This window comes from Callionymus lyra, chromosome 16 (genome assembly GCF_982586985.1).
Source record: "Callionymus lyra chromosome 16, fCalLyr1.hap1.1, whole genome shotgun sequence".
In the NCBI taxonomy this organism is placed as follows: domain Eukaryota; kingdom Metazoa; phylum Chordata; class Actinopteri; order Syngnathiformes; family Callionymidae; genus Callionymus; species Callionymus lyra.
The window spans coordinates 22460511-22488078 of NC_141833.1; the positions used below are offsets into that span (position 1 = coordinate 22460511).

Here is a 27568-nt window from a genome sequence, read left to right on the forward strand (position 1 = left end):
CCATGCTGAGGCGCGTCAGGAACCTGGTCCGGACCTGCCGCAGAAACGGCGCCGGCTACCGGGTGGAGTACAACGACCCGGTCCGGGATGAGGAGGAGATGGTGTGTCTGGAGGTAAATATATATAAATATATGACTCTCACTTCTGAGCGCGTCTTAATTTAGTGTTTCCTGTTTGGATGGACTTTAAGAAGACTTAAGATAGTGAGTCCAAAGATAGTAACTCACCGGCGCCGTCCAAACCAGGTGGTGACCAGAATTAAACAGCACCAAACTTTCAACGGTTCATCAAAAATGTCGCTTTTATTCAACTTTAATTGTTTTATTTCAGCCTGACTCGTAGAATCACTGCATCCTTACCATAGAAAGCTGCCTGAATGTGAAGTATAAACTTTATATTACATTAAAAAATGTATTTACCGAACTTTATATCAGTGAAATGATGGGTTAATATGTTGAAAAACGTTTCCTTGTAAACTTCTTCGGTAGTTAAGTCTAGAAATATAGTTTCCTCGCTTGATGGGACGTCATCCGTCAACTGCGTCCACGTTTTCAATGTTTTCAAAGTGAATCAATGCACACCTGAGACACCATCCAGGTCTTCTGCTTCATCGAGAGGCTGAACAACAACTGCACACATGAAGGTTTATTGTCAGTAGATCAGTGTCTAAATAAACATTCAACATTAAAACATCCAAATCACAGATTGTGTTAGAAATGTGTGTTTTTAAGAATAATAAAACCATTTAAAGTCATTCGTTTGAATGTTAAAAGTCCATTTCATTACATTTTTATAACATTTTATATAATAACATTGACTAAATATATATATATTTATATTATACCTGCCACATAAACGGAAATAAGTAAAAGAAAAGTATTTGTCAGTTTAAGTTGGTGATGTGGGTGTAATACCTCATACTGCCGTAGGATGTCACTGTTGTCTTCATAATATTTGAACCTACATCGTTGAACTCTATCTATCTATCTATCTATCTATCTATCTATCTATCTATCTATCTATCTATCTATCTATCTATCTATCTATCTATCTATCTATCTATCTATCTATCTATCTATCTATCTATCTATCTATCTATCTATCTATCTATCTATCTATCTATCTGTCTGTCTGTCTGTCTGTCTGTCTGTCTGTCTGTCTGTCTGTCTGTCTGTCTGTCTGTCTGTCTGTCTGTCTGTCTGTCTGTCTGTCTGTCTGTCTGTCTGTCTGTCTGTCTATCTATCTATCTATCTATCTATCTATCTATCTATCTATCTATCTATCTATCTATCTATCCATCCATCCATGATTATTTTCAGAGTTATATTTTCTTTTTAAACTTATAGACCAAAATCTTTGTTCATTTTAATGTAGCGACTGGAGCTCGCAATGTGTTTCAATAAGAAAGATGTCAGGCACAAACAAACTTAAAATAAATATTTATTTCAGTTTATTTTGATCAATTCTTCTCAAGTCGTGGCTTCGATCCAAGATGGACGTTACAGACGAGCAGTTTGAAGGTGTTTGGATGTTTTAAAGTGTCTTTTTGGACGAAGACAAAGACGAAGACAACTGAACTCCAGTTACTAAATTAAAATGAACAGACATGTTTGTCTATGACTCTAAAAAGAACAGATTAAAAATAATACAACATTAGTCGAACATGAGGGTGAGTGGAAAACGGGATTTGGGTTTTGAGTAAACAATTACTTTAATATGACACTAGTCTGAGACCATAACGTAGCACACAAAAAAATGAATGTTGCTAAAATATAAAAGTGTAAAAGAAAAACAAACGAAAAAAAAGATATATTAAAGAAAAATAATTAGTTTAAAGGATGTTTGCGGTGAAAGCAAAAAAGGTCTGGGAGAGAGGATGAGGTTCGGGAGAGAGGATGAGGTTCAGGAGAGAGGATGAGGTTCAGGAGAGAGGATGAGGTTCAGGAGAGAGGATGAGGTTCAGGAGAGAGGATGAGGTTCGGGAGAGAGGATGAGGTTTGAGAGAGAGGATGAGGTTCGGGAGAGAGGATGAGGTTCAGGAGAGAGGATGAGGTTCTGGAGAGAGGATGAGGTTCGGGAGAGAGGATGAGGTTCGGGAGAGAGGATGAGGTTCAGGAGAGAGGATGAGGTTCAGGAGAGAGGATGAGGTTCAGGAGAGAGGATGAGGTTCAGGAGAGAGGATGAGGTTCGGGAGAGAGGATGAGGTTTGAGAGAGAGGATGAGGTTCGGGAGAGAGGATGAGGTTCAGGAGAGAGGATGAGGTTCTGGAGAGAGGATGAGGTTCGGGAGAGAGGATGAGGTTCAGGAGAGAGGATGAGGTTCAGGAGAGAGGATGAGGTTCAGGAGAGAGGATGAGGTTCAGGAGAGAGGATGAGGTTCGGGAGAGAGGATGAGGTTCGAGAGAGAGGATGAGGTTCGGGAGAGAGGATGAGGTTCAGGAGAGAGGATGAGGTTCTGGAGAGAGGATGAGGTTCGGGAGAGAGGATGAGGTTCAGGAGAGAGGATGAGGTTCAGGAGAGAGGATGAGGTTCAGGAGAGAGGATGAGGTTCAGGAGAGAGGATGAGGTTCAGGAGAGAGGATGAGGTTCTGGAGAGAGGATGAGGTTCAGGAGAGAGGATGAGGTTCTGGAGAGAGGATGAGGTTCAGGAGAGAGGATGAGGTTCGGGAGAGAGGATGAGGTTCAGGAGAGAGGATGAGGTTCTGGAGAGAGGATGAGGTTCAGGAGAGAGGATGAGGTTCGGGAGAGAGGATGAGGTTCAGGAGAGAGGATGAGGTTCAGGAGAGAGGATGAGGTTCGAGAGAAAGGATGAGGTTCGGGAGAGAGGATGAGGTTCGGGAGAGAGGATGAGGTTCGGGAGAGAGGATGAGGTTCAGGAGAGAGGATGAGGTTCAGGAGAGAGGATGAGGTTCGAGAGAAAGGATGAGGTTCGGGAGAGAGGATGAGGTTCGGGAGAGAGGATGAGGTTCAGGAGAGAGGATGAGGTTCAGGAGAGAGGATGAGGTTCGAGAGAAAGGATGAGGTTCGGGAGAGAGGATGAGGTTCGGGAGAGAGGATGAGGTTCGAGAGAGAGGATGAGGTTCGAGAGAGAGAATGAGGTTCAGGAGAGAGGATGAGGTTCGAGAGAGAGGATGAGGTTCGAGAGAGAGGATGAGGTTCGGGAGAGAGGATGAGGTTCGAGAGAGAGGATGAGGTTCGAGAGAGAGGATGAGGTTCAGGAGAGAGGATGAGGTTCGAGAGAGAGAATGAGGTTCAGGAGAGAGGATGAGGTTCGAGAGAGAGGATGAGGTTCGAGAGAGAGAATGAGGTTCAGGAGAGAGGATGAGGTTCGAGAGAGAGGATGAGGTTCGAGAGAGAGGATGAGGTTCAGGAGAGAGGATGAGGTTCGAGAGAGAGGATGAGGTTCGAGAGAGAGGATGAGGTTCGGGAGAGAGGATGAGGTTCGAGAGAGAGGATGAGGTTCGGGAGAGAGGATGAGGTTCGGGAGAGAGGATGAGGTTCGAGAGTGAGGATGGGGTTCGGGAGAGAGGATGGGGTTCGGGAGAGAGGATGAGGTTCGAGAGTGAGGATGGGGTTCAGGGGGGGAGGATGAGGTTCGGGAGAGAGGACCAGGTTCGGGACAGAGGATGATGTCCTGGAGAGAGGACCAGGTTCGGGACAGAGGATGAGGTTCGGGAGAGAGGATGAGGTTCGGGAGAGAGGATGAGGTTCGGGAGAGAGGACCAGGTTCGGGAGAGAGGATGAGGTTCGGGAGAGAGGATGAGGTTCGGGAGAGAGGACCAGGTTCGGGAGAGAGGATGATGTCCTGGAGAGAGGATCAGGTTCGGGACAGAGGATGAGGTTCGGGAGAGAGGATGAGGTTCGGGAGAGAGGATGAGGTTCAGGAGAGAGGATGAGGTTCAGGAGAGAGGATGAGGTTCGGGAGAGAGGATGAGGTTCGGGAGAGAGGATGAGGTTCGGGAGAGAGGACCAGGTTCGGGAGAGAGGATGATGTCCTGGAGAGAGGATCAGGTTCGGGACAGAGGATGAGGTTCGGGAGAGAGGATGAGGTTCGGGAGAGAGGACCAGGTTCGGGAGAGAGGATGATGTCCTGGAGAGAGGATCAGGTTCGGGACAGAGGATGAGGTTCTGGAGAGAGGATGAGGTTCGGGAGAGAGGATGAGGTTCAGGAGAGAGGATGAGGTTCAGGAGAGAGGATGAGGTTCAGGAGAGAGGATGAGGTTCAGGAGAGAGGATGAGGTTCGGGAGAGAGGATGAGGTTCGAGAGAGAGGATGAGGTTCGGGAGAGAGGATGAGGTTCAGGAGAGAGGATGAGGTTCTGGAGAGAGGATGAGGTTCGGGAGAGAGGATGAGGTTCAGGAGAGAGGATGAGGTTCAGGAGAGAGGATGAGGTTCAGGAGAGAGGATGAGGTTCAGGAGAGAGGATGAGGTTCAGGAGAGAGGATGAGGTTCTGGAGAGAGGATGAGGTTCAGGAGAGAGGATGAGGTTCTGGAGAGAGGATGAGGTTCAGGAGAGAGGATGAGGTTCGGGAGAGAGGATGAGGTTCAGGAGAGAGGATGAGGTTCTGGAGAGAGGATGAGGTTCAGGAGAGAGGATGAGGTTCGGGAGAGAGGATGAGGTTCAGGAGAGAGGATGAGGTTCAGGAGAGAGGATGAGGTTCGAGAGAAAGGATGAGGTTCGGGAGAGAGGATGAGGTTCGGGAGAGAGGATGAGGTTCGGGAGAGAGGATGAGGTTCAGGAGAGAGGATGAGGTTCAGGAGAGAGGATGAGGTTCGAGAGAAAGGATGAGGTTCGGGAGAGAGGATGAGGTTCGGGAGAGAGGATGAGGTTCAGGAGAGAGGATGAGGTTCAGGAGAGAGGATGAGGTTCGAGAGAAAGGATGAGGTTCGGGAGAGAGGATGAGGTTCGGGAGAGAGGATGAGGTTCGAGAGAGAGGATGAGGTTCGAGAGAGAGAATGAGGTTCAGGAGAGAGGATGAGGTTCGAGAGAGAGGATGAGGTTCGAGAGAGAGGATGAGGTTCGGGAGAGAGGATGAGGTTCGAGAGAGAGGATGAGGTTCGAGAGAGAGGATGAGGTTCAGGAGAGAGGATGAGGTTCGAGAGAGAGAATGAGGTTCAGGAGAGAGGATGAGGTTCGAGAGAGAGGATGAGGTTCGAGAGAGAGAATGAGGTTCAGGAGAGAGGATGAGGTTCGAGAGAGAGGATGAGGTTCGAGAGAGAGGATGAGGTTCAGGAGAGAGGATGAGGTTCGAGAGAGAGGATGAGGTTCGAGAGAGAGGATGAGGTTCGGGAGAGAGGATGAGGTTCGAGAGAGAGGATGAGGTTCGGGAGAGAGGATGAGGTTCGGGAGAGAGGATGAGGTTCGAGAGTGAGGATGGGGTTCGGGAGAGAGGATGGGGTTCGGGAGAGAGGATGAGGTTCGAGAGTGAGGATGGGGTTCAGGGGGGGAGGATGAGGTTCGGGAGAGAGGACCAGGTTCGGGACAGAGGATGATGTCCTGGAGAGAGGACCAGGTTCGGGACAGAGGATGAGGTTCGGGAGAGAGGATGAGGTTCGGGAGAGAGGATGAGGTTCGGGAGAGAGGACCAGGTTCGGGAGAGAGGATGAGGTTCGGGAGAGAGGATGAGGTTCGGGAGAGAGGACCAGGTTCGGGAGAGAGGATGATGTCCTGGAGAGAGGATCAGGTTCGGGACAGAGGATGAGGTTCGGGAGAGAGGACCAGGTTCGGGAGAGAGGATGAGGTTCGGGAGAGAGGATGAGGTTCGGGAGAGAGGATGAGGTTCGGGAGAGAGGATGAGGTTCGGGAGAGAGGATGAGGTTCGGGAGAGAGGATGAGGTTCGGGAGAGAGGATCAGGTTCAGGAGAGAGGATGAGGTTCGGGAGAGAGGATGAGGTTCTGGAGAGAGGATGAGGTTCGGGGGAGAGGATGAGGTTCTGGAGAGAGGATGACGTTCTGGAGAGAGGATGAGGTTCGGGAGAGAGGATGAGGTTCTGGAGAGAGGATGAGGTTCTGGAGACAGGATGAGGTTCTGGAGACAGGATGAGGTTCGGGAGAGAGGATGGGGTTCGGGAGAGAGGATGGGGTTCGAGAGAGAAGATGAGGTTCGGGAGAGAGGATGGGGTTCGGGAGAGAGGATGGGGTTCGAGAGAGAAGATGAGGTTCGGGAGAGAGGATGGGGTTCGAGAGAGAAGATGAGGTTCGGGAGAGAGGATGGGGTTCGGGAGAGAGGATGGGGTTCGAGAGAGAAGATGAGGTTCGGGAGAGAGGATGAGGTTCGGGAGAGAAGATGAGGTTCGGGAGAGAGGATGGGGTTCGGGAGAGAGGATGAGGTTCGGGAGAGAAGATGAGGTTCGGGAGAGAGGATGAGGTTCGGGAGAGAGAGGATGAGGTTCGGGAGAGAGGATGAGGTTCGGGAGAGAAGATGAGGTTCGGGAGAGAAGATGAGGTTCGGGAGAGAGGATGAGGTTCGGGAGAGAGAGGATGAGGTTCGGGAGAGAGGATGAGGTTCAGGAGAGAGGATGAGGTTCAGGAGAGAGGATGAGGTTCTGGAGAGAGGATGAGGTTCGGGAGAGAGGATGGGGTTCAGGAGAGAGGATGAGGTTCAGGAGAGAGGATGAGGTTCAGGAGAGAGGATGAGGTTCAGGAGAGAGGATGAGGTTCGGGAGAGAGAGGATGAGGTTCGGGAGAGAGGATGGGGTTCGGGAAAAGGAATCAGGATCAGCTTCAGTCTGGATTTACGCTCTTGAGAACACGCATGCGCAGTGACTCGCAGCAGCCGGTCGGAGGAGGAAAAAAAGCCGTTCGTACCCTCGGATGTAATCTAGGCAAAGAATTCCTTCTTCTTCTGCGCATACATGGTGAAATTGTGAGTATCTCGGTCGAGCGTGTAGTTGTGTAGTTTGTGTTGTCGCCGCGGACACACTTTGATTGACACACCGTGAGGTTTTTGACGAGGTTTTGCTCAACGATTCTCTCGTGAATGGACGCGACGAACAAAACCATCCCTGGCGTCGCGGAATCGAACCAGCGACTCGCACAGATCCTCGCGTTCGGACCCGACGAGGTTCGAGGAGGTTTGTGATGGAGATGCTGCGGATCCGCGCCCCCCAGTCTCCCTCCTCCTCCTGCTCGTCCAACATGTTCGTCCGTCAGGTGAGGCTGGACGAGCCTCGTTACATAAACGATGACGGGACGAGGGTTTGTGATCCGGGCCTGAGAACCTTCACTGAGAACCTTCACTGAGAACCTTCACTGAGAACCTTCACTGAGAACCTTCACTGAGAACCTTCACTGAGAACCTTCTCTGAGAACCTTCACTGAGAACCTTCACTGAGAACCTTCACTGTGAACCTTCACTGAGAACCTTCACTGAGAACCTTCACTGAGAACCTCCACTGAGAACCTTCACTGAGGTTCTGCTCTCATCAGATGATTCATAGACCACAACTCTATTTACACTTGAAGGCAACACTGCGGCTTTTTTTCACCGTTTTCTGCCTCGTTTTACGTCAATTTACTCTTTTATCTTCAGACGTTATTGTTGAAAACGTGTGATTTGTTACAATTAAAGATTATTCAAAGATAACAGTGAATAAAAACGATACAAATCTTTACATTGACTATTAAATATTTGTAATGACACTGTTTTAACATTATGACTAGAGGTGTTAGAAGAAATACATATATTGCAATATTCTTTTTCAACGTATACTGCATTGATATTCTTTGTAAATAATATTTTACATCTTATCATATAACATTTATTTACATCTTATTGCAATTAAACTTCCGACCTCTAGATGGCACCCTTTATTACGTTCTCCGTAGCTAAAGGAAGAATGATGACTGAGGACGAGAGGATACAGTGAGTCCAGCAGCTTTTAAAGCTGATGTTTGGACATATTTTGGTTTGAAAACAAATCAAATCAGTTACGACTTTGTCAAGAGTCATGAGTCAAGAGTCAAGTACTGGACAATACTACACATATATACGTGTTACTACAGTATCACAACACCAGAGTCAAGTACTGGACAATACTACACATATATACTTGTTACTACACTATCACAACACCAGAGTCAAGTACTGCACAATACCACACATATATACTTGTTACTACACTATCACAACACCAGAGTCAAGTACTGCACACTACTACACATATATCCTTGTTACTACACTATCACAACACCAGAGTCAAGTACTGGACAATACTACACATATATACTTGTTACTACACTATCACAACACCAGATTCAAGTACTGGACAATACTACACATATATACTTGTTACTACACTATCACAACACCAGAGTCAAGTACTGCACAATACTACACATATATCCTTGTTACTACACTATCACAACACCAGAGTCAAGTACTGGACAATACTACACATATATACTTGTTACTACACTATCACAACACCAGATTCAAGTACTGGACAATACTACACATATATACTTGTTACTACACTATCACAACACCAGAGTCAAGTACTGGACAATACTACACATATATACTTGTTACTACACTATCACAACACCAGAGTCAAGTACTGGACAATACTACAATTATATACTTGTTACTACACTATCACTATATATCTTATCCTTGTATCGTGATCAACACACTCTTGACAAACACACAACAATTGTTACGACAGGACACAGATTATTTCACCCTCTCGTGTCTACTTAATTATTACGTACAATTCAAGAACTTGTTTAGCTGTTGATCGAACATTACGATACTAGTACTGACACCGATACGTTCACTTGGATACCAGTTGCTGAAGGATTTTTTTTGGATACAAATTTCCTGAGAAAAATTTCAACAAAAATTCAATTGTATTGTAAATATACTATAAAGTACATACTGTATCTTGACTTTTACATTTTGGTCAATTTTCATTCAATTTTATTTAAAGTGTCTTTACAGTTTAACTACATTTCCACTTCAAGCTTTTAGTTTTTATATAAAGAATGATTTTCAGTCCAAAAAAACATTTGCTAACAAGTGACAAATCAATTTCTTGTTCACTACCTTTATCAGTTTTTATTCAAATAAATCATTATGTAGTTTTGATCACCAAGAACGCTCCGAGTATTTCCATCAGTGACTCAACAGAACCAGAGTTCGATGACGATCCGAGTCACTGTTTTCTTTTTTTCCAACATTCATTGCATTTTAATAATATAAGAAAATATAAAATTAATCTTTGAAAAAATGTTGAAAATGATTCAAACAATAGAAATTATTAACATGAAATGCTAACGTTACCATTAATTGCATTAGCATTTCTGATGTTAAGATAAATTGCGTTAGCATCACTGATGTAAGCATAAATTGCGTTAGCATTCCTGATGTTAGCATTCATTGCGTTGGCATTCATTACGTTAGCATTCCTGATGTTAGCATTCATATAATTAGCATTTATTTCGTTAGCATTCCTGATGTTAGCATTCATTTCGTTAGCATTCCTGTTGTTAGCATTCATTGCATTAGCATTCCTGATGTTAGCATTCATTGCATTAGCATTCCTGATGTTAGCATTCATTGCGCTAGCATTCCTGATGTAAGCATTACTTGCATTAGCATTCATTGCCTTAGCATTCCTGATGTTAGCATTCATTGCATTAGCATTCCTGATGTTAGCATTCATTGCCGATGTTAGCATTCATTGCGTTAGCATTCATGTGAGCGAAAAGGCATGTGTAATAATAATAATTAAATAACAACAAAATAAAAATAAGAACAACAATAAATAAAGTCATGATAGATATACGAACAACAATATATATTAGTGCACGTACACACGTTTCAGTTACAAACTCACAACTTTACTATGTACTGATGTTTCTGGAGAGAAAAACTAAAAAATGTTTAGTGAACATCAGTTTAATTTGTCACATTTCAGCTGGAATTTTGTTGCTAGAACATCTTGTACTTGTACTCGTTTTAACGATACCTAATTTAAACGTTAAATATTTTTAATTAAATATTCTAACAGCAGGAGGAAGAAATAAAAGTTTATTTTAAAATATATCTAAAATAAGAAAGATTCACTCTTGTACTTTTTATTTCCCTCCAGTATTTCATCTGCTGTGCTAGTACGTGAAACAGTACCTGAATAGTACCTGAAGCTAATATTACTTTTATGCATGTTTTTAGTGAAAACACAGGTAAACTCACCTTCTGACCAAAGTTAAAAAGTACTTCCTGACTCACTTTATACTCTTTAAACACAACGACTTGTTTTCAAACGTAGATTCGTCTCACTCCCTCTCAGTGAACTCGTCGCTGCCGCTCAACGACGTCGCATCGTTGCAGGCGATAATGTCGTGATGAAGAGATGGAGACGTAAAGAAAGTAGATCTCAGAGGAGGGCGAGGAAGAGAGTGCAGACGGGGCGGATCGTAAACGTCAACTCTCAGAGACTCAGATCCAAGATGGCGGCGACGTCTCGCCACGATGCCGAAACCAAACGCCACGATGACAACATCTCGCTTCTCTGTGCAGCCCATGGGATCAGAGCCGATGGAGATGCGAAAGAGGCAGATGTCGGTGCAGCAGGAGTCTGCAGCAGGGGGGGCGGCACCGACCCAGCAGGGCCAGCCGGGCCAGAACAACCCACGGGGCTCCAACGCTTGCTGCTTCTGCTGGTGCTGCTGCTGTAGCTGCTCCTGGTGAGTATCCTCTGGTGCTCAGCACGCCTGACGGCAGGCTCTTGACGTCTGGACGTCGCTGGGAGGAGGCTAACCTGCTCGTGGAAGGAAATTAAAAAGGAAGATAAGAGTTCATTTATGGTTAATCATGATTTAAAATGTAAATTATTTATTTAAATAAAGTAGAAAATGATTCACACGATACAAATCATCAAGGTTAAAATTGAAACGTTAGCATTCGCTAAGTTCGCATTCATTGCATTAGCATTCAAAACGTTAGCGTTCACTTAGTGAGGGTTCATCGCGTTAGCATTCAAAATGTTAGCATTCGCTGAGTGAGGGTTCATTGCGTGAGCGTTAGCTAAGTTAGGGTTTATTATATTAGCATTCAAAATGTTAGCGTTCACTTAGTGAGGGTTCATTGCGTTAGCATTCAAAATGTTAGCATCCGCTGAGTGAGGGTTCATTGCGTGAGCATTAGCTAAGTTAGGGTTTATTATATTAGCATTCAAAACGTTAGCGTTCACTTAGTGAGGGTTCATTGCGTTAGCATTCAAAATGTTAGCATTCGCTAAGTTAGGGTTTATTGCGTTAGCATTCAAAATGTTAGCATTCGCTAAGTTAGGGTTTATTGCGTTAGCATTCGAAATGTTAGCATCTGCTAAGTGAGGGTTCTTTGCGTTAGCATTAGCTAAGTTAGGGTTTATTATATTAGCATTCAAAACGTTAGCGTTCACTTAGTGAGGGTTCATCGCGTTAGCATTCAAAATGTTAGCATTCGCTAAGTTAGGGTTTATTGCGTTAGCATTCAAAATGTTAGCATTCGCTAAGTTAGGGTTTATTGCGTTAGCATTCGAAATGTTAGCATCCGCTAAGTGAGGGTTTATTGCGTTAGCATTAGCTACGTTAGGGTTTATTATATTAGCATTCAAAACGTTAGCGTTCACTTAGTGAGGGTTCATCGCGTTAGCATTCAAAATGTTAGCATTCGCTAAGTTAGGGTTTATTGCGTTAGCATTCAAAATGTTAGCATTCGCTAAGTTAGGGTTTATTGCGTTAGCATTCGAAATGTTAGCATTCGCTAAGTGAGGGTTCATTGCGTTAGCATTAGCTACGTTAGGGTTTATTATATTAGCATTCAAAACGTTAGCGTTCACTTAGTGAGGGTTCATCGCGTTAGCATTCAAAATGTTAGCATTCGCTAAGTTAGGGTTTATTGCGTTAGCATTCAAAATGTTAGCATTCGCTAAGTTAGGGTTTATTGCGTTAGCATTCGAAATGTTAGCATTCGCTAAGTGAGGGTTCATTGCGTTAGCATTAGCTACGTTAGGGTTTATTATATTAGCATTCAAAACGTTAGCGTTCACTTAGTGAGGGTTCATCGCGTTAGCATTCAAAATGTTAGCATTCGCTAAGTTAGGGTTTATTGCGTTAGCATTCAAAATGTTAGCATTCGCTAAGTTAGGGTTTATTGCGTTAGCATTCGAAATGTTAGCATCCGCTAAGTGAGGGTTCATTGAGTTAGCATTAGCTAAGTTAGGGTTTATTATATTAGCATTCAAAACGTTAGCATTCACTTAGTGAGGGTTCATCGCGTTAGCATTCAAAATGTTAGCATTCGCTAAGTTAGGGTTTATTGCGTTAGCATTCAAAATGTTAGCATTCGCTAAGTTAGGGTTTATTGCGTTAGCATTCGAAATTTTAGCATCCGCTAAGTGAGGGTTCATTGCGTTAGCATTAGCTAAGTTAGGGTTTATTATATTAGCATTCAAAACGTTAGCGTTCACTTAGTGAGGGTTCATTGCGTTAGCATTCAAAATGTTAGCATTCGCTAAGTTAGGGTTTATTGTGTTAGCATTCAAAATGTTAGCATTCGCTAAGTTAGGGTTTATTGCGTTAGCATTCGAAATTTTAGCATCCGCTAAGTGAGGGTTCATTGCGTTAGCATTAGCTAAGTTAGGGTTTATTATATTAGCATTCAAAACGTTAGCATTCACTAAGTGAGGGTTCAGTGAGAAAATCATTTATAAAATAGAAATAATAAAGATGAAAATGCTAACCTGAGCTCAGTTAGAACTCATACCATTAGCATTCATAACGTTAGCATTTATTTTAGAAAAGCTAGCACTGAAAAGTCATTCCTGATGTTAGCATTCCTGATGTTAGCATTTATTGCATTAGCATTCCTAATGTTAGCATTCATTGCGTTTGCATTCATTTTAGCGTAAAGGCTAACGATAACAAATATCAGAACTTGAAAGTAAAAGTTATACGAATATTAAGAACTATGTGATGCCGAGATAAAATATTGTTATATTGATCAAAGATATTTATAAAAAGAATAAGCCAAAAAGTAGCTAAAACCGTTGAGCCCTGACATCATAATTAAAAGACAACAACAAGAGATATTGAACAAAATGTTACTTTAAACAAAATGAACATTAAAATCATGTATTTTTATTCAGGAACGAGGACCGCGAAGAGAGAAACAGGAAGTCGTCGTTCGACATCAAGGAAGGAAGCGCAGACTGCGAGGACTGGTCGGTGCTTCTTCATTTTAACCATCGTCTTGGGTTCCGACCCGTTTGAGTCACGGTGTTCTTGCTCCTCAGCCCCAAACCCACGCTGGAGGAGGTCCGGTCCTGGGCCCAGTCCTTCGACCGGCTGATGTGCTGCCCGGCCGGAAGGAACGCCTTCAGGCTCTTCCTTCGCACGGAGTTCAGCGAGGAGAACATGCTGTTCTGGCTCGCCTGCGAGGAGTTCTGCAAGGAGAGCGGCAAGACCCTGATCGAGGAGAAGGCCCGGGTCATCTACGAGGACTACGTCTCCATCCTCTCGCCCAAAGAGGTACTACACTTGATTCTATTATGATTGTGTTATAATTAGAGGTACTACACTTGATTCTATTATTATTGTGTTATAATTAGAGGTACTACACTTGATTTTATTATTATTGTGTTATAATTAGAGGTACTACACTTGATTTTATTATTATTGTGTTATAATTAGAGGTACTACACTTGATTTTATTATTATTGTGTTATAATTAGAGGTACTACACTTGATTCTATTATTATTGTGTTATAATTAGAGGTACTACACTTGATTCTATTATGATTGTGTTATAATTAGAGGTACTACACTTGATTCTATTATTATTGTGTTATAATTAGAGGTACTACACTTGATTTTATTATTATTGTGTTATAGTTAGAGGTACTACACTTGATTTCATTATTATTGTGTTATAATTAGAGGTACTACACTTGATTTTATTATTACTGTGTTATAGTTAGAGGTACTACACTTGATTTTATTATTATTGTGTTATAATTAGAGGTACTACACTTGATTCTATTATTATTGTGTTATAATTAGAGGTACTACACTTGATTTTATTATTGTGTTATAATTAGAGGTACTACACTTGATTTTATTATTACTGTGTTATAGTTAGAGGTACTACACTTGATTTTATTATTATTGTGTTATAATTAGAGGTACTACACTTGATTCTATTATTATTGTGTTATAATTAGAGGTACTACACTTGATTCTATTATTATTGTGTTATAATTAGAGGTACTACACTTGATTTTATTATTATTGTGTTATAATTAGAGGTACTACACTTGATTTTATTATGATTGTGTTATAATTAGAGGTACTACAGTTGATTTTATTATGATTGTGTTATAATTAGAGGTACTACACTTGATTTTATTATGATTGTGTTATAATTAGAGGTACTACACTTGATTTTATTATTATTGTGTTATAATAAGAGGTACAACACTTGATTGTATTATTATTGTGTTATAATTAGAGGTACTACACTTGATTTTATTATTATTGTGTTATAATTAGAGGTACTACACTTGATTTTATTATTATTGTGTTATAGTTAGAGGTACTACACTTGATTTTATTATTATTGTGTTATAATTAGAGGTACTACACTTGATTTTATTATTATTGTGTTATAGTTAGAGGTACTACACTTGATTTTATTATTATTGTGTTATAATTAGAGGTACTACACTTGATTTTATTATTATTGTGTTATAATTAGAGGTACTACACTTGATTTTATTATTATTGTGTTATAATTAGAGGTACTACACTTGATTTTATTATTATTGTGTTATAATTAGAGGTACTACACTTGATTTCATTATTATTGTGTTATAATTAGAAGTACTACACTTGATTTTATTATGATTGTGTTATAATTAGAGGTACTACACTTGATTTTATTATGATTGTGTTATAATTAGAGGTACTACACTTGATTCTATTATTATTGTGTTATAGTTAGAGGTACTACACTTGATTTTATTATTATTGTGTTATAATTAGAGGTACTACACTTGATTTTATTATTATTGTGTTATAATTAGAGGTACTACACTTGATTGTATTATTATTGTGTTATAATTAGAGGTACTTCACTTGATTTTATTATGATTGTGTTATAATTAGAGGTACTACACTTGATTTTATTATTATTGTGGTATAATTAGAGGTACTACACTTGATTTTATTATTATTGTGTTATAATTAGAGGTACTACACTTGATTTTATTATTATTGTGTTATAATTAGAGGTACTACACTTGATTTTATTATTATTGTGTTATAATTAGAGGTACTACACTTGATTTTATTATGATTGTGTTATAATTAGAGGTACTACACTTGATTTTATTATGATTGTGTTATAATTAGAGGTACTACACTTGATTTTATTATTATTGTGTTATAATTAGAGGTACTTCACTTGATTTTATTATGATTGTGTTATAATTAGAGGTACTACACTTGATTTTATTATGATTGTGTTATAATTAGAGGTACTACACTTGATTTTATTATGATTGTGTTATAATTAGAGGTACTACACTTGATTTTATTATTATTGTGTTATAATTAGAGGTACTACACTTGATTTTATTATTATTGTGTTATAATTAGAGGTACTACACTTGATTCTATTATTATTGTCTTATAATTAGAGGTACTACACTTGATTTTATTATTATTGTGTTATAATTAGAGGTACTTCACTTGATTTTATTATGATTGTGTTATAATTAGAGGTACTACACTTGATTTTATTATTATTGTGTTATAATTAGAGGTACTACACTTGATTTTATTATTATTGTGTTATAATTAGAGGTACTACACTTGATTTTATTATGATTGTGTTATAATTAGAGGTACTACACTTGATTTTATTATGATTGTGTTATAGTTAGAGGTACTACACTTGATTTTATTATGATTGTGTTATAATTAGAGGTACTACACTTGATTTTATTATTATTGTGTTATAATTAGAGGTACTACACTTGATTTTATTATTATTGTGTTATAATTAGAGGTACAACACTTGATTTTATTATTATTGTGTTATAATTAGAGGCACTACACTTGATTTTATTATGATTGTGTTATAGTTAGAGGTACTACACTTGATTTTATTATTATTGTGTTATAATTAGAGGTACTAAACTTGATTTTATTATTATTGTATTATAATTAGAGGTACTACACTTGATTTTATTATGATTGTGTTATAAATAGAGGTACTACAGTTGATTTTATTATTATTGTGTTATAATTAGAGGTACTACAGTTGATTTTATTATTATTGTGTTATCATTATTATTGTGTTATAATTAGAGGTACTACACTTGATTTTATTATGATTGTGTTATAATTAGAGGTACTACACTTGATTTTATTATGATTGTGTTATAATTAGAGGTACTACACTTGATTTTATTATGATTGTGTTATAATTAGAGGTACTACACTTGATTTTATTGTGTTATAATTAGAGGCACTACACTTGATTTTATTATGATTGTGTTATAATTAGAGGTACTACACTTGATTTTATTATGATTGTGTTATAATTAGAGGTACTACACTTGATTTTATTATGATTGTGTTATAATTAGAGGTACTACAATTGATTTTATTATTATTGTGTTATCATTATTATTGTGTTATAATTAGAGGTACTACACTTGATTTTATTATGATTGTGTTATAATTAGAGGTACTACACTTGATTTTATTATGATTGTGTTATAATTAGAGGTACTACACTTGATTTTATTATGATTGTGTTATAATTAGAGGTACTACACTTGATTTTATTATGATTGTGTTATAATTAGAGGTACTACACTTGATTTTATTATGATTGTGTTATAATTAGAGGTACTACACTTGATTTTATTATGATTGTGTTATAATTAGAGGTACTACACTTGATTTTATTATTATTTTGTTATAATTAGAGGTACTACACTTGATTTTATTGTGTTATAATTAGAGGTACTACACTTGATTTGATTATGATTGTGTTATAATTAGAGGTACTACACTTGATTTTATTATGATTGTGTTATAATTAGAGGTACTACAATTGATTTTATTATTATTGTGTTATCATTATTATTGTGTTATAATTAGAGGTACTACACTTGATTTTATTATGATTGTGTTATAATTAGAGGTACTACACTTGATTTTATTATGATTGTGTTATAATTAGAGGTACTACACTTGATTTTATTATGATTGTGTTATAATTAGAGGTACTACACTTGATTTTATTATTATTGTGTTATAATTAGAGGTACTACACTTGATTCTATTATTATTGTGTTATAATTAGAGGTACTACACTTGATTGTATTATTATTGTGTTATAATTAGAGGTACTACACTTGATTTTATTATGATTGTGTTATAATTAGAGGTACTACACTTGATTTTATTATTATTGTGTTATAATTAGAGGTACTAAACTTGATTTTATTATTATTGTATTATAATTAGAGGTACTACAGTTGATTTTATTATTATTGTGTTATCATTATTATTGTGTTATAATTAGAGGTACTACACTTGATTTTATTATGATTGTGTTATAATTAGAGGTACTACACTTGATTTTATTATTATTGTGTTATAATTAGAGGTACTACACTTGATTTTATTATGATTGTGTTATAATTAGAGGTACTACAGTTGATTTTATTATTATTGTGTTATAATTAGAGGTACTACAGTTGATTTTATTATAATTGTGTTATCATTATTATTGTGTTATAATTAGAGGTACTACACTTGATTTTATTATGATTGTGTTATAATTAGAGGTACTACACTTGATTTTATTGTGTTATAATTAGAGGTACTACACTTGATTTTATTATGATCGTGTTATAATTAGAGGTACTACACTGGATTTTATTATTATTGTGTTATAATTAGAGGTACTACACTTGATTTTATTATTATTGTGTTATCATTATTATTGTGTTATAATTAGAGGTACTACACTTGATTTTATTATGATTGTGTTATAATTAGAGGTACTACACTTGATTCTATTATTATTGTGTTATAATAAGAGGTACTACACTTGATTTTATTATTATTGTGTTATAATTAGAGGTACTACACTTGATTTTATTATGATTGTGTTATAATTAGAGGTACTACACTTGATTTTATTATGATTGTGTTATAATTAGAGGTACTACACTTGATTTTATTATGATTGTGTTATAATTAGAGGTACTACACTTGATTTTATTATTATTGTGTTATAATTAGAGGTACTACACTTGATTTTATTATGATTGTGTTATAATTAGAGGTACTACACTTGATTTTATTATGATTGTGTTATAATTAGAGGTACTACACTTGATTTTATTATTATTGTGTTATAATTAGAGGTACTACACTTGATTTTATTATTATTGTGTTATCATTATTATTGTGTTATAATTAGAGGTACTACACTTGATTTTATTATTATTGTGTTATAATTAGAGGTACTACACTTGATTCTATTATTATTGTGTTATAATTAGAGGTACTACACTTGATTTTATTATTATTGTGTTATAATTAGAGGTACTACACTTGATTCTATTATTATTGTGTTATAATTAGAGGTACTACACTTGATTTTATTATTATTGTGTTATAATTAGAGGTACTACACTTGATTTTATTATTATTGTGTTATAATTAGAGGTACTACACTTGATTTCATTATTATTGTGTTATAATTAGAGGTACTACACTTGATTTTATTATGATTGTGTTATAATTAGAGGTACTAAACTTGATTTTATTATTATTGTATTATAATTAGAGGTACTACAGTTGATTTTATTATTATTGTGTTATCATTATTATTGTGTTATAATTAGAGGTACTACACTTGATTTTATTATGATTGTGTTATAAATAGAGGTACTACAGTTGATTTTATTATTATTGTGTTATCATTATTATTGTGTTATAATTAGAGGTACTACACTTGATTTTATTATTATTGTGTTATAATTAGAGGTACTAAACTTGATTTTATTATTATTGTATTATAATTAGAGGTACTACACTTGATTTTATTATGATTGTGTTATAAATAGAGGTACTACAGTTGATTTTATTATTATTGTGTTATAATTAGAGGTACTACAGTTGATTTTATTATTATTGTGTTATCATTATTATAGTGTTATAATTAGAGGTACTACACTTGATTTTATTATGATTGTGTTATAATTAGAGGTACTACACTTGATTTTATTATGATTGTGTTATAATTAGAGGTACTACACTTGATTTTATTGTGTTATAATTAGAGGTACTACACTTGATTTTATTATGATTGTGTTATAATTAGAGGTACTACACTTGATTTTATTATGATTGTGTTATAATTAGAGGTACTACACTTGATTTTATTATGATTGTGTTATAATTAGAGGTACTACAATTGATTTTATTATTATTGTGTTATCATTATTATTGTGTTATAATTAGAGGTACTACACTTGATTTTATTATGATTGTGTTATAATTAGAGGTACTACACTTGATTTTATTATGATTGTGTTATAATTAGAGGTACTACACTTGATTTTATTATGATTGTGTTATAATTAGAGGTACTACACTTGTTTTTATTATTATTGTGTTATAATTAGAGGTACTACACTTGATTTTATTGTGTTATAATTAGAGGTACTACACTTGATTTTATTATGATTGTGTTATAATTAGAGGTACTACACTTGATTTTATTATGATTGTGTTATAATTAGAGGTACTACAATTGATTTTATTATTATTGTGTTATCATTATTATTGTGTTATAATTAGAGGTACTACACTTGATTTTATTATGATTGTGTTATAATTAGAGGTACTACACTTGATTTTATTATGATTGTGTTATAATTAGAGGTACTACACTTGATTTTATTATGATTGTGTTATAATTAGAGGTACTACACTTGATTTTATTATTATTGTGTTATAATTAGAGGTACTACACTTGATTCTATTATTATTGTGTTATAATTAGAGGTACTACACTTGATTTTATTATTATTGTGTTATAATTAGAGGTACTACACTTGATTTTATTATGATTGTGTTATAATTAGAGGTACTACACTTGATTTTATTATGATTGTGTTATAATTAGAGGTACTACACTTGATTTTATTATTATTGTGTTATAATTAGAGGTACTACACTTGATTTTATTATGATTGTGTTATAATTAGAGGTACTACAGTTGATTTTATTATTATTGTGTTATAATTAGAGGTACTACACTTGATTTTATTATTATTGTGTTATCATTATTATTGTGTTATAATTAGAGGTACTACACTTGATTTTATTATGATTGTGTTATAATTAGAGGTACTACAGTTGATTTTATTATTATTGTGTTATCATTATTATTGTGTTATAATTAGAGGTACTACACTTGATTTTATTATGATTGTGTTATAATTAGAGGTACTACACTTGATTTTATTATGATTGTGTTATAATTAGAGGTACTACACTTGATTTTATTGTGTTATAATTAGAGGTACTACACTTGATTTTATTATGATTGTGTTATAATTAGAGGTACTACACTGGATTTTATTATTATTGTGTTATAATTAGAGGTACTACACTTGATTTTATTATTATTGTGTTATCATTATTATTGTGTTATAATTAGAGGTACTACACTTGATTTTATTATGATTGTGTTATAATTAGAGGTACTACACTTGATTCTATTATTATTGTGTTATAATAAGAGGTACTACACTTGATTTTATTATTATTGTGTTATAATTAGAGGTACTACACTTGATTTTATTATGATTGTGTTATAATTAGAGGTACTACACTTGATTTTATTATGATTGTGTTATAATTAGAGGTACTACACTTGATTTTATTATGATTGTGTTATAATTAGAGGTACTACACTTGATTTTATTATTATTGTGTTATAATTAGAGGTACTACACTTGATTTTATTATTATTGTGTTATCATTATTATTGTGTTATAATTAGAGGTACTACACTTGATTTTATTATGATTGTGTTATAATTAGAGGTACTACACTTGATTTTATTATTATTGTGTTATAATTAGAGGTACTACACTTGATTTTATTATTATTGTGTTATAATAAGAGGTACTACACTTGATTTTATTATTATTGTGTTATAATTAGAGGTACTACACTTGATTTTATTATGATTGTGTTATAATTAGAGGTACTACACTTGATTTTATTATTATTGTGTTATAATTAGAGGTACTAAACTTGATTTTATTATTATTGTATTATAATTAGAGGTACTACACTTGATTTTATTATGATTGTGTTATAATTAGAGGTACTACACTTGATTTTATTATTATTGTGTTATAATTAGAGGTACTAAACTTGATTTTATTATTATTGTATTATAATTAGAGGTACTACACTTGATTTTATTATTATTGTGTTATCATTATTATTGTGTTATAATTAGAGGTACTACACTTGATTTTATTATGATTGTGTTATAATTAGAGGTACTACACTTGATTGTATTATTATTGTGTTATAATTAGAGGTACTACACTTGATTTTATTATGATTGTGTTATAATTAGAGGTACTACACTTGATTTTATTATTATTGTGTTATAATTAGAGGTACTAAACTTGATTTTATTATTATTGTGTTATAATTAGAGGTACTACAGTTGATTTTATTATTATTGTGTTATCATTATTATTGTGTTATAATTAGAGGTACTACACTTGATTTTATTATGATTGTGTTATAATTAGAGGTACTACACTTGATTTTATTATGATTGTGTTATAATTAGAGGTACTACACTTGATTTTATTATTATTGTGTTATAATTAGAGGTACTACACTTGATTTTATTATTATTGTGTTATAATTAGAGGTACTACACTTGATTATATTATTATTGTGTTATAATTAGAGGTACTACACTTGATTTTATTATGATTGTGTTATAATTAGAGGTACTACACTTGATTTTATTATTATTGTGTTATAATTAGAGGTACTACACTTGATTTTATTATTATTGTGTTATAATTAGAGGTACTACACTTGATTTTATTATCATTGTGTTATAATTAGAGGTACTACACTTGATTTTATTATTATTGTGATATAGTTAGAGGTACTACACTTGATTTTATTATGATTGTGTTATAATTAGAGGTACTACACTTGATTGTATTATGATTGTGTTATCATTAGAGGTACTACACTTGATTTTATTATTATTGTGTTATAATTAGAGGTACTACACTTGATTTTATTATGATTGTGTTATAATTAGAGGTACTACACTTGATTTTATTATCATTGTGTTATAATTAGAGGTACTACACTTGATTTTATTATCATTGTGTTATAGTTAGAGGTACTACACTTGATTTTATTATTATTGTGTTATAATTAGAGGTACTACACTTGATTTTCTAATCATTATAATTATTATTATGATATAATTATTATATGATATTAATATGTATTTCGTATACGTTTCAAAATAATACGACTTTAATCTTCTAATAAAGTATTTAATACGACTTTAATCTCTGTACGACTATAAGCTCGTACCAAAGTATTTTATACGACTTTAACCTCATAATAAAGTATTTTGTACGACTTTAATCTCATAATGAAGTCTTTTGTATGACTTTAATCTCATAATAAAGTATTTTGTACGACTTTTATCTCATAATAAAGTATTTTGTACGACTTTAATCTCATAATAAAGTATTTTGTACGACTTTAATCTCATAATGAAGTCTTTTGTACGACTTTAATCTCATAATAAAGTACTTTGTACGACTTTAATCTCATAATAAAGTATTTTGTACGACTTTAATCTCATAATAAAGTATTTTGTACAACTTTAACCTCGTATGAAGTATATTGTATGACTTTAACCTCGTAATAAATCATTTTGAATGACTTAAGTCACATAATAAATCATTTTCTTACGACTTTAATCTCGTAATAAAAAAAAAATAAAAAAAATTGACCGTAATACTCGTTGTACATGAGAGATATTTATAAAAAACAATAATAATAAATAATGAAAAAATATATATATTAATTCAAATGATCATCGTAAAAGATAGAAATACTTAAAGAACACATTAGTAGTACAGTTAACATTACTAGGAGATATCATTTGATGATAATCACTTAATTGATATTGATATTGATTAACCTTCATTCTGCCCTTATTGGGAAAATCAATAAAAGTAACATTAGAAAGGATACATACATGAAAAGGAGACAGTTGTAAGTAATATTAGTGCGAAGTATGATGATACACAGTAGAAGTACAACACAATACTTTCTCCGACTTCGACAGGAAGTGACTCTCGATGTTTGCTTTTGGGATTAAATAACAAAAGGCGTTCGTATGTAAACCGGTCTGGACTCGTCGTCACTGATCCTCTGATCCTCCGCAGGTGAGTCTGGACTCGCGGGTGCGAGAATCCATCAACAGGAACATGCTGGAGCCCAACTCGCACACCTTCGACGACGCCCAGCTGCAGATCTACACACTGATGCAAAGAGACTCGTACCCGCGCTACATGAACTCCTCCGCCTACAAGAACCTGCTCAACGCTCTGGCCGAGCAGTCCCCGGAGTCCTAGGTCCGACCCCCTCCCAGGGATCTCAGAGCCGATCTGACCCGAGACACTCAGGTCTTCAGAAAACCTCCCGAGGGCTCCAGGCGTCCTGCTGCCGACCCGCAGACCAAACACTCCAAAGGAACAACATTTCTCTCTTTTTTCTGGCTTTGTTTTGATAGAAATAATCTATTTTATTTCTTTTTTATGTTGTTTTTGTATGATTTTCTTTGGGGGGAAACGACTCTATATATTTATGAGTTTGTACATAATGAGGAATTGTGGGTATTTTTGTGTGACGATGCCGGGTTCTGTCCACTGCGTATGAGAATCAAAGGCTTCTTTTTACGGAACCTCACGTCGACACCTGCCACAGTGACTTGGCAACTCCAGTCCGTTCGCAATAGTTCGGTCGCCGTGTTTTCCCGAAAAACACTCAAATGAATCACCAATAAAAACGACACGTATACGCATGAAAAACGTAATATATTTCGCATTCTCATCGTAATTTTCCCCCACTTTTTTTTCTGTAACTGTGCTTTTTTTTAACAGTATTTGATATTCAAAACACAAACATTCTCCTTTATCTGAAATAATAAACGATGAATAGAAACAAAACTATTTTTCAATTCGAAAAAAGTGTTTGAACAGAACGAAAAAGAACTAGTTTTCTCTCGGAAAACGTGTTGCATTTCGGTAAAAACTCACACATCACCAGCATGTACTTGATTAGAAAAACAGTCATATTTCGTGGTGTGTTTTTGGTGCTATTTAGACGATACCACTCAAAACTGAAGTATTTTTTACGGGTATATTTGACTTTTAAATGGAGAATTGTGTTTAAATCTAAATAGAAAAATTTGATGTACCGGCAGATTCGAAGATTAATTGTGATGGCTTTCCGTAGCACGCTAGCTAGCATGCACTAGCTAAGTATGCTATCGCAACATAAGGCTAACGTTGATTAGCTTTAATCATCTCTGTGAAAGATGATATTTTAAAGTTTGACAAATATAATTAAATTGAATAGAGAAGTAAAAGTAGAACTTAATATGTATTAATATATATTAAAGATAAGAGATAAGACAAGATAATCGTATTGTGAACATGCTAGCATGTTTATGAAGCTAGTTTTTGCTAGCAAGAATCAGACTAATAAACAATAGTTTTACCTTTAGCTAACAGCTAATTCTATACATTTGAGAAAGGAGGAAGCTAACTTAGCTTAGCAAATTAGCTCTCGGTCTACAAATATACATGTTTTCGTTAAAAAAAAGTGTTTTAAAAAGTACATTAATCAGCCTCAATCATCTGTTAGCCACGTTAGCTAACTGGACTGAAATACGAGTGACTTTTTCACGATTTACCAACTTCTTTTCCAGCCTTTTGGCTCAGCTCTCTCGGTGTGTTACGAGTAGTCGTTTGGATGTTTAAAGCAATGATTCAACGTTCGAGTCCAGAGACGACGAGTTAGCGTCGGGTCAGGTTAGCGTCGACACCAAAGCTACCACGTAAAACTGTGCTCACACTATAGAAATGCACGACGACAAAGATTGGAGTTGCCAAGTGTTTCGACCACTGTTGCCGAGAGTTTTTATTTCACTTTACGTCGTTGCCTCACAGACGTGTCGCTCGAGGAAGTGCCTTGACGTTCCGACGGAGGGAGGAAACCGGAGTTCCGAGGACGAGTCGCACGAGAGCCGTTAAATAAAAAATACTCATTTCTGTTCATTTTCAAGAAACAATGTGAATGTTTACAGTTTTATCCGACGTTGATTTGGAGGAAAATAAAGCACAATCATTTGACGGATTTTCTATTTTGACTCTTTCAGAAGAAAAAAAACCTCAGAGCGACAGATTCCATGAACATAATTATTATATTATTATAATTACGTATTTAAATGCATTACGATGTTTTTTATTTAGATCAATGTATGATTTTAAAGCCTAAATAAAATGTTATTATTCAACACGAGTTTCTCATCTTTTTTTTCGTCCTCGTAATAAACTCTTTTCAACGACTTTACTTTTTATTGACACGACTCTTTGAACATAAACACAAATATATCGTAGGAAATACTTCTTTTTTAAAAGATATACTTTGGATTTATTTCCTCCATTCATGCTTCGATCAGGTTTTAAAAGTTTTAGATGATTCGTTGATCAAAGAATGAGATGCAACATCAAAATCAAGTCATTGTTGGATTTTAAATCCGACAACAATGTATATGAAGCTCTCGAGTACACATATGTATTAAGTAATTCAATATTTTATATTTGTAGAGCGCTTTTCTAGACCAGGGTCACAAAGTGCTTAAACAATCAAAACAATACTCAATAAAATATATGCTTAAAATACAACATTTTAACCAGGGGAATCAAGTAAAGCAAAAACAATAAAGGACCCAGAACAGAACCTTGAGGGACTCCACACAACAGATCCTGCACATTGTCCTTTTAAAATAAACTGAACTGAACTTAATCTGATGATTCAGATTAATCGTCTTTTTTTTCCTGCATCAAACCTTGCAACACAAATAAATAGATGTGTTTTTATTACTAGTATTAAATATGTACTATTGTAAATTAGAAAATAAAAAAGTTAAATGTATATTAATATTCAATATATAAGGATTATAATTATATAAATAAAAATACTAGTAATAAATAGTTAAAATAATCAAAGATAATGATAAATAATAAATAAATAAAAAACTTTCACAAATAAAAGTAAAAATATATAAAGATTATAAAGAAAAAAATACCAGTAGTTTATAGGTAAATATAAAATAAATCAAATCTCAATATTTATTTGAATAATCTGGGAAGATGTTTCACAGTAAAATAAACAAACATTTTACATTAATATATACAAAAGTTAAGATAAACTGTATTAATCCCTAAAGTAAAGATACCAATGTTAAAAAATAATTATTTAAATTATATGTAATAGATTACAGAAGATTTTTATAAAAAATGAAAAATAATCTGAGATGATGAATTAAATCCAAACAATACTTTTCAAACCAAAATAAGTGTAAAATGTTTTACATAAACCAAAGTACAAATAGATAAAAAGATAATAAAAAGTAAATGCATTAGTTTTATTTTTTCAATTAAAGATTACATTGTGACTTATAGTCTTTTATCCATTTAAAAAAAACACACATATACTGTGCGTGTATATATATATGTACAGGTATATGGATAAAGATATATAAGGTAAGGTAAAACTTTATTGATCTTTGAAATTGTTTTTTCCCAATAGCCAATACATACAGCAATTTTTTATAAAAAATAAATCAAAATAAAATAAGAACAAGAACATAAAGAGAAAGAAAAATCTACACACACGTACAAGTATATATATATATATATATATATATATATACACACATACACGTTAATACAGTAGGTATTTACTTCCCCTCACAGTGAAGCAGTTTCTACCTGAAGGTTTGAACACCTGGATCGAGGCTGATCTGCTCTCAGGTCGTAAATCTTGACTGGCGTCATAAACGTGACACGAAGACAAACATGAAGACAAACATGAAGACAAACATGAAGACAAACATGAAGACAAACACGAAGACAAACACGAAGACAAACACGAAGACAAACATGAAGACAAACACGAAGACAAACATGAAGACAAACACGAAGACAAACACGAAGACAAACACGAAGACAAACACGAAGACAAACACGAAGACAAACACGAAGACAAACACGAAGACAAACACGAAGACAAACACGAAGACAAACACGAAGACAAACACGAAGACAAACACGAAGACAAACACGAAGACAAACACGAAGACAAACATGAAGACAAACACGAAGACAAACACGAAGACAAACAC

The 27568-nt window shown here is 35.2% G+C and overlaps 1 protein-coding gene across 2 annotated transcripts; it reads left to right on the forward strand.

Annotated features, from left to right (window-relative positions):
• Nucleotides 1–25675, forward strand: rgs20 (regulator of G protein signaling 20). 2 transcript variants are annotated; one of them, XM_087810726.1, is made up of 5 exons: nt 1–113; nt 10523–10689; nt 13134–13208; nt 13281–13515; nt 23541–25675. In XM_087810726.1, exons 1-5 carry the CDS (start codon nt 3–5, stop codon nt 23727–23729), a joined length of 777 nt encoding a protein of 258 aa, XP_087666852.1. In that variant the 5' UTR covers nt 1–2; the 3' UTR covers nt 23730–25675. The 2 variants fall into 2 exon arrangements, with proteins under 2 accessions (XP_087666852.1, XP_087666853.1); XM_087810727.1 differs by lacking the exon at nt 1–113 and adding an exon at nt 6777–6865.
• Nucleotides 25676–27568: the final 1893 nt, after the last annotated feature.

Coding starts and splice junctions, on each gene's coding strand:
- rgs20 (XM_087810726.1), top strand. CDS start 3: ATGCTGAGGCGCGTCAGGAACCTGGTCCGGACCTGCCGCAGAAACGGC. Junction 114..10,522: donor AGGAGATGGTGTGTCTGGAG/GTAAATATATAT, acceptor TTCTCTGTGCAG/CCCATGGGATCAGAGCCGAT. Junction 13,516..23,540: donor CCATCCTCTCGCCCAAAGAG/GTACTACACTTG, acceptor GATCCTCCGCAG/GTGAGTCTGGACTCGCGGGT.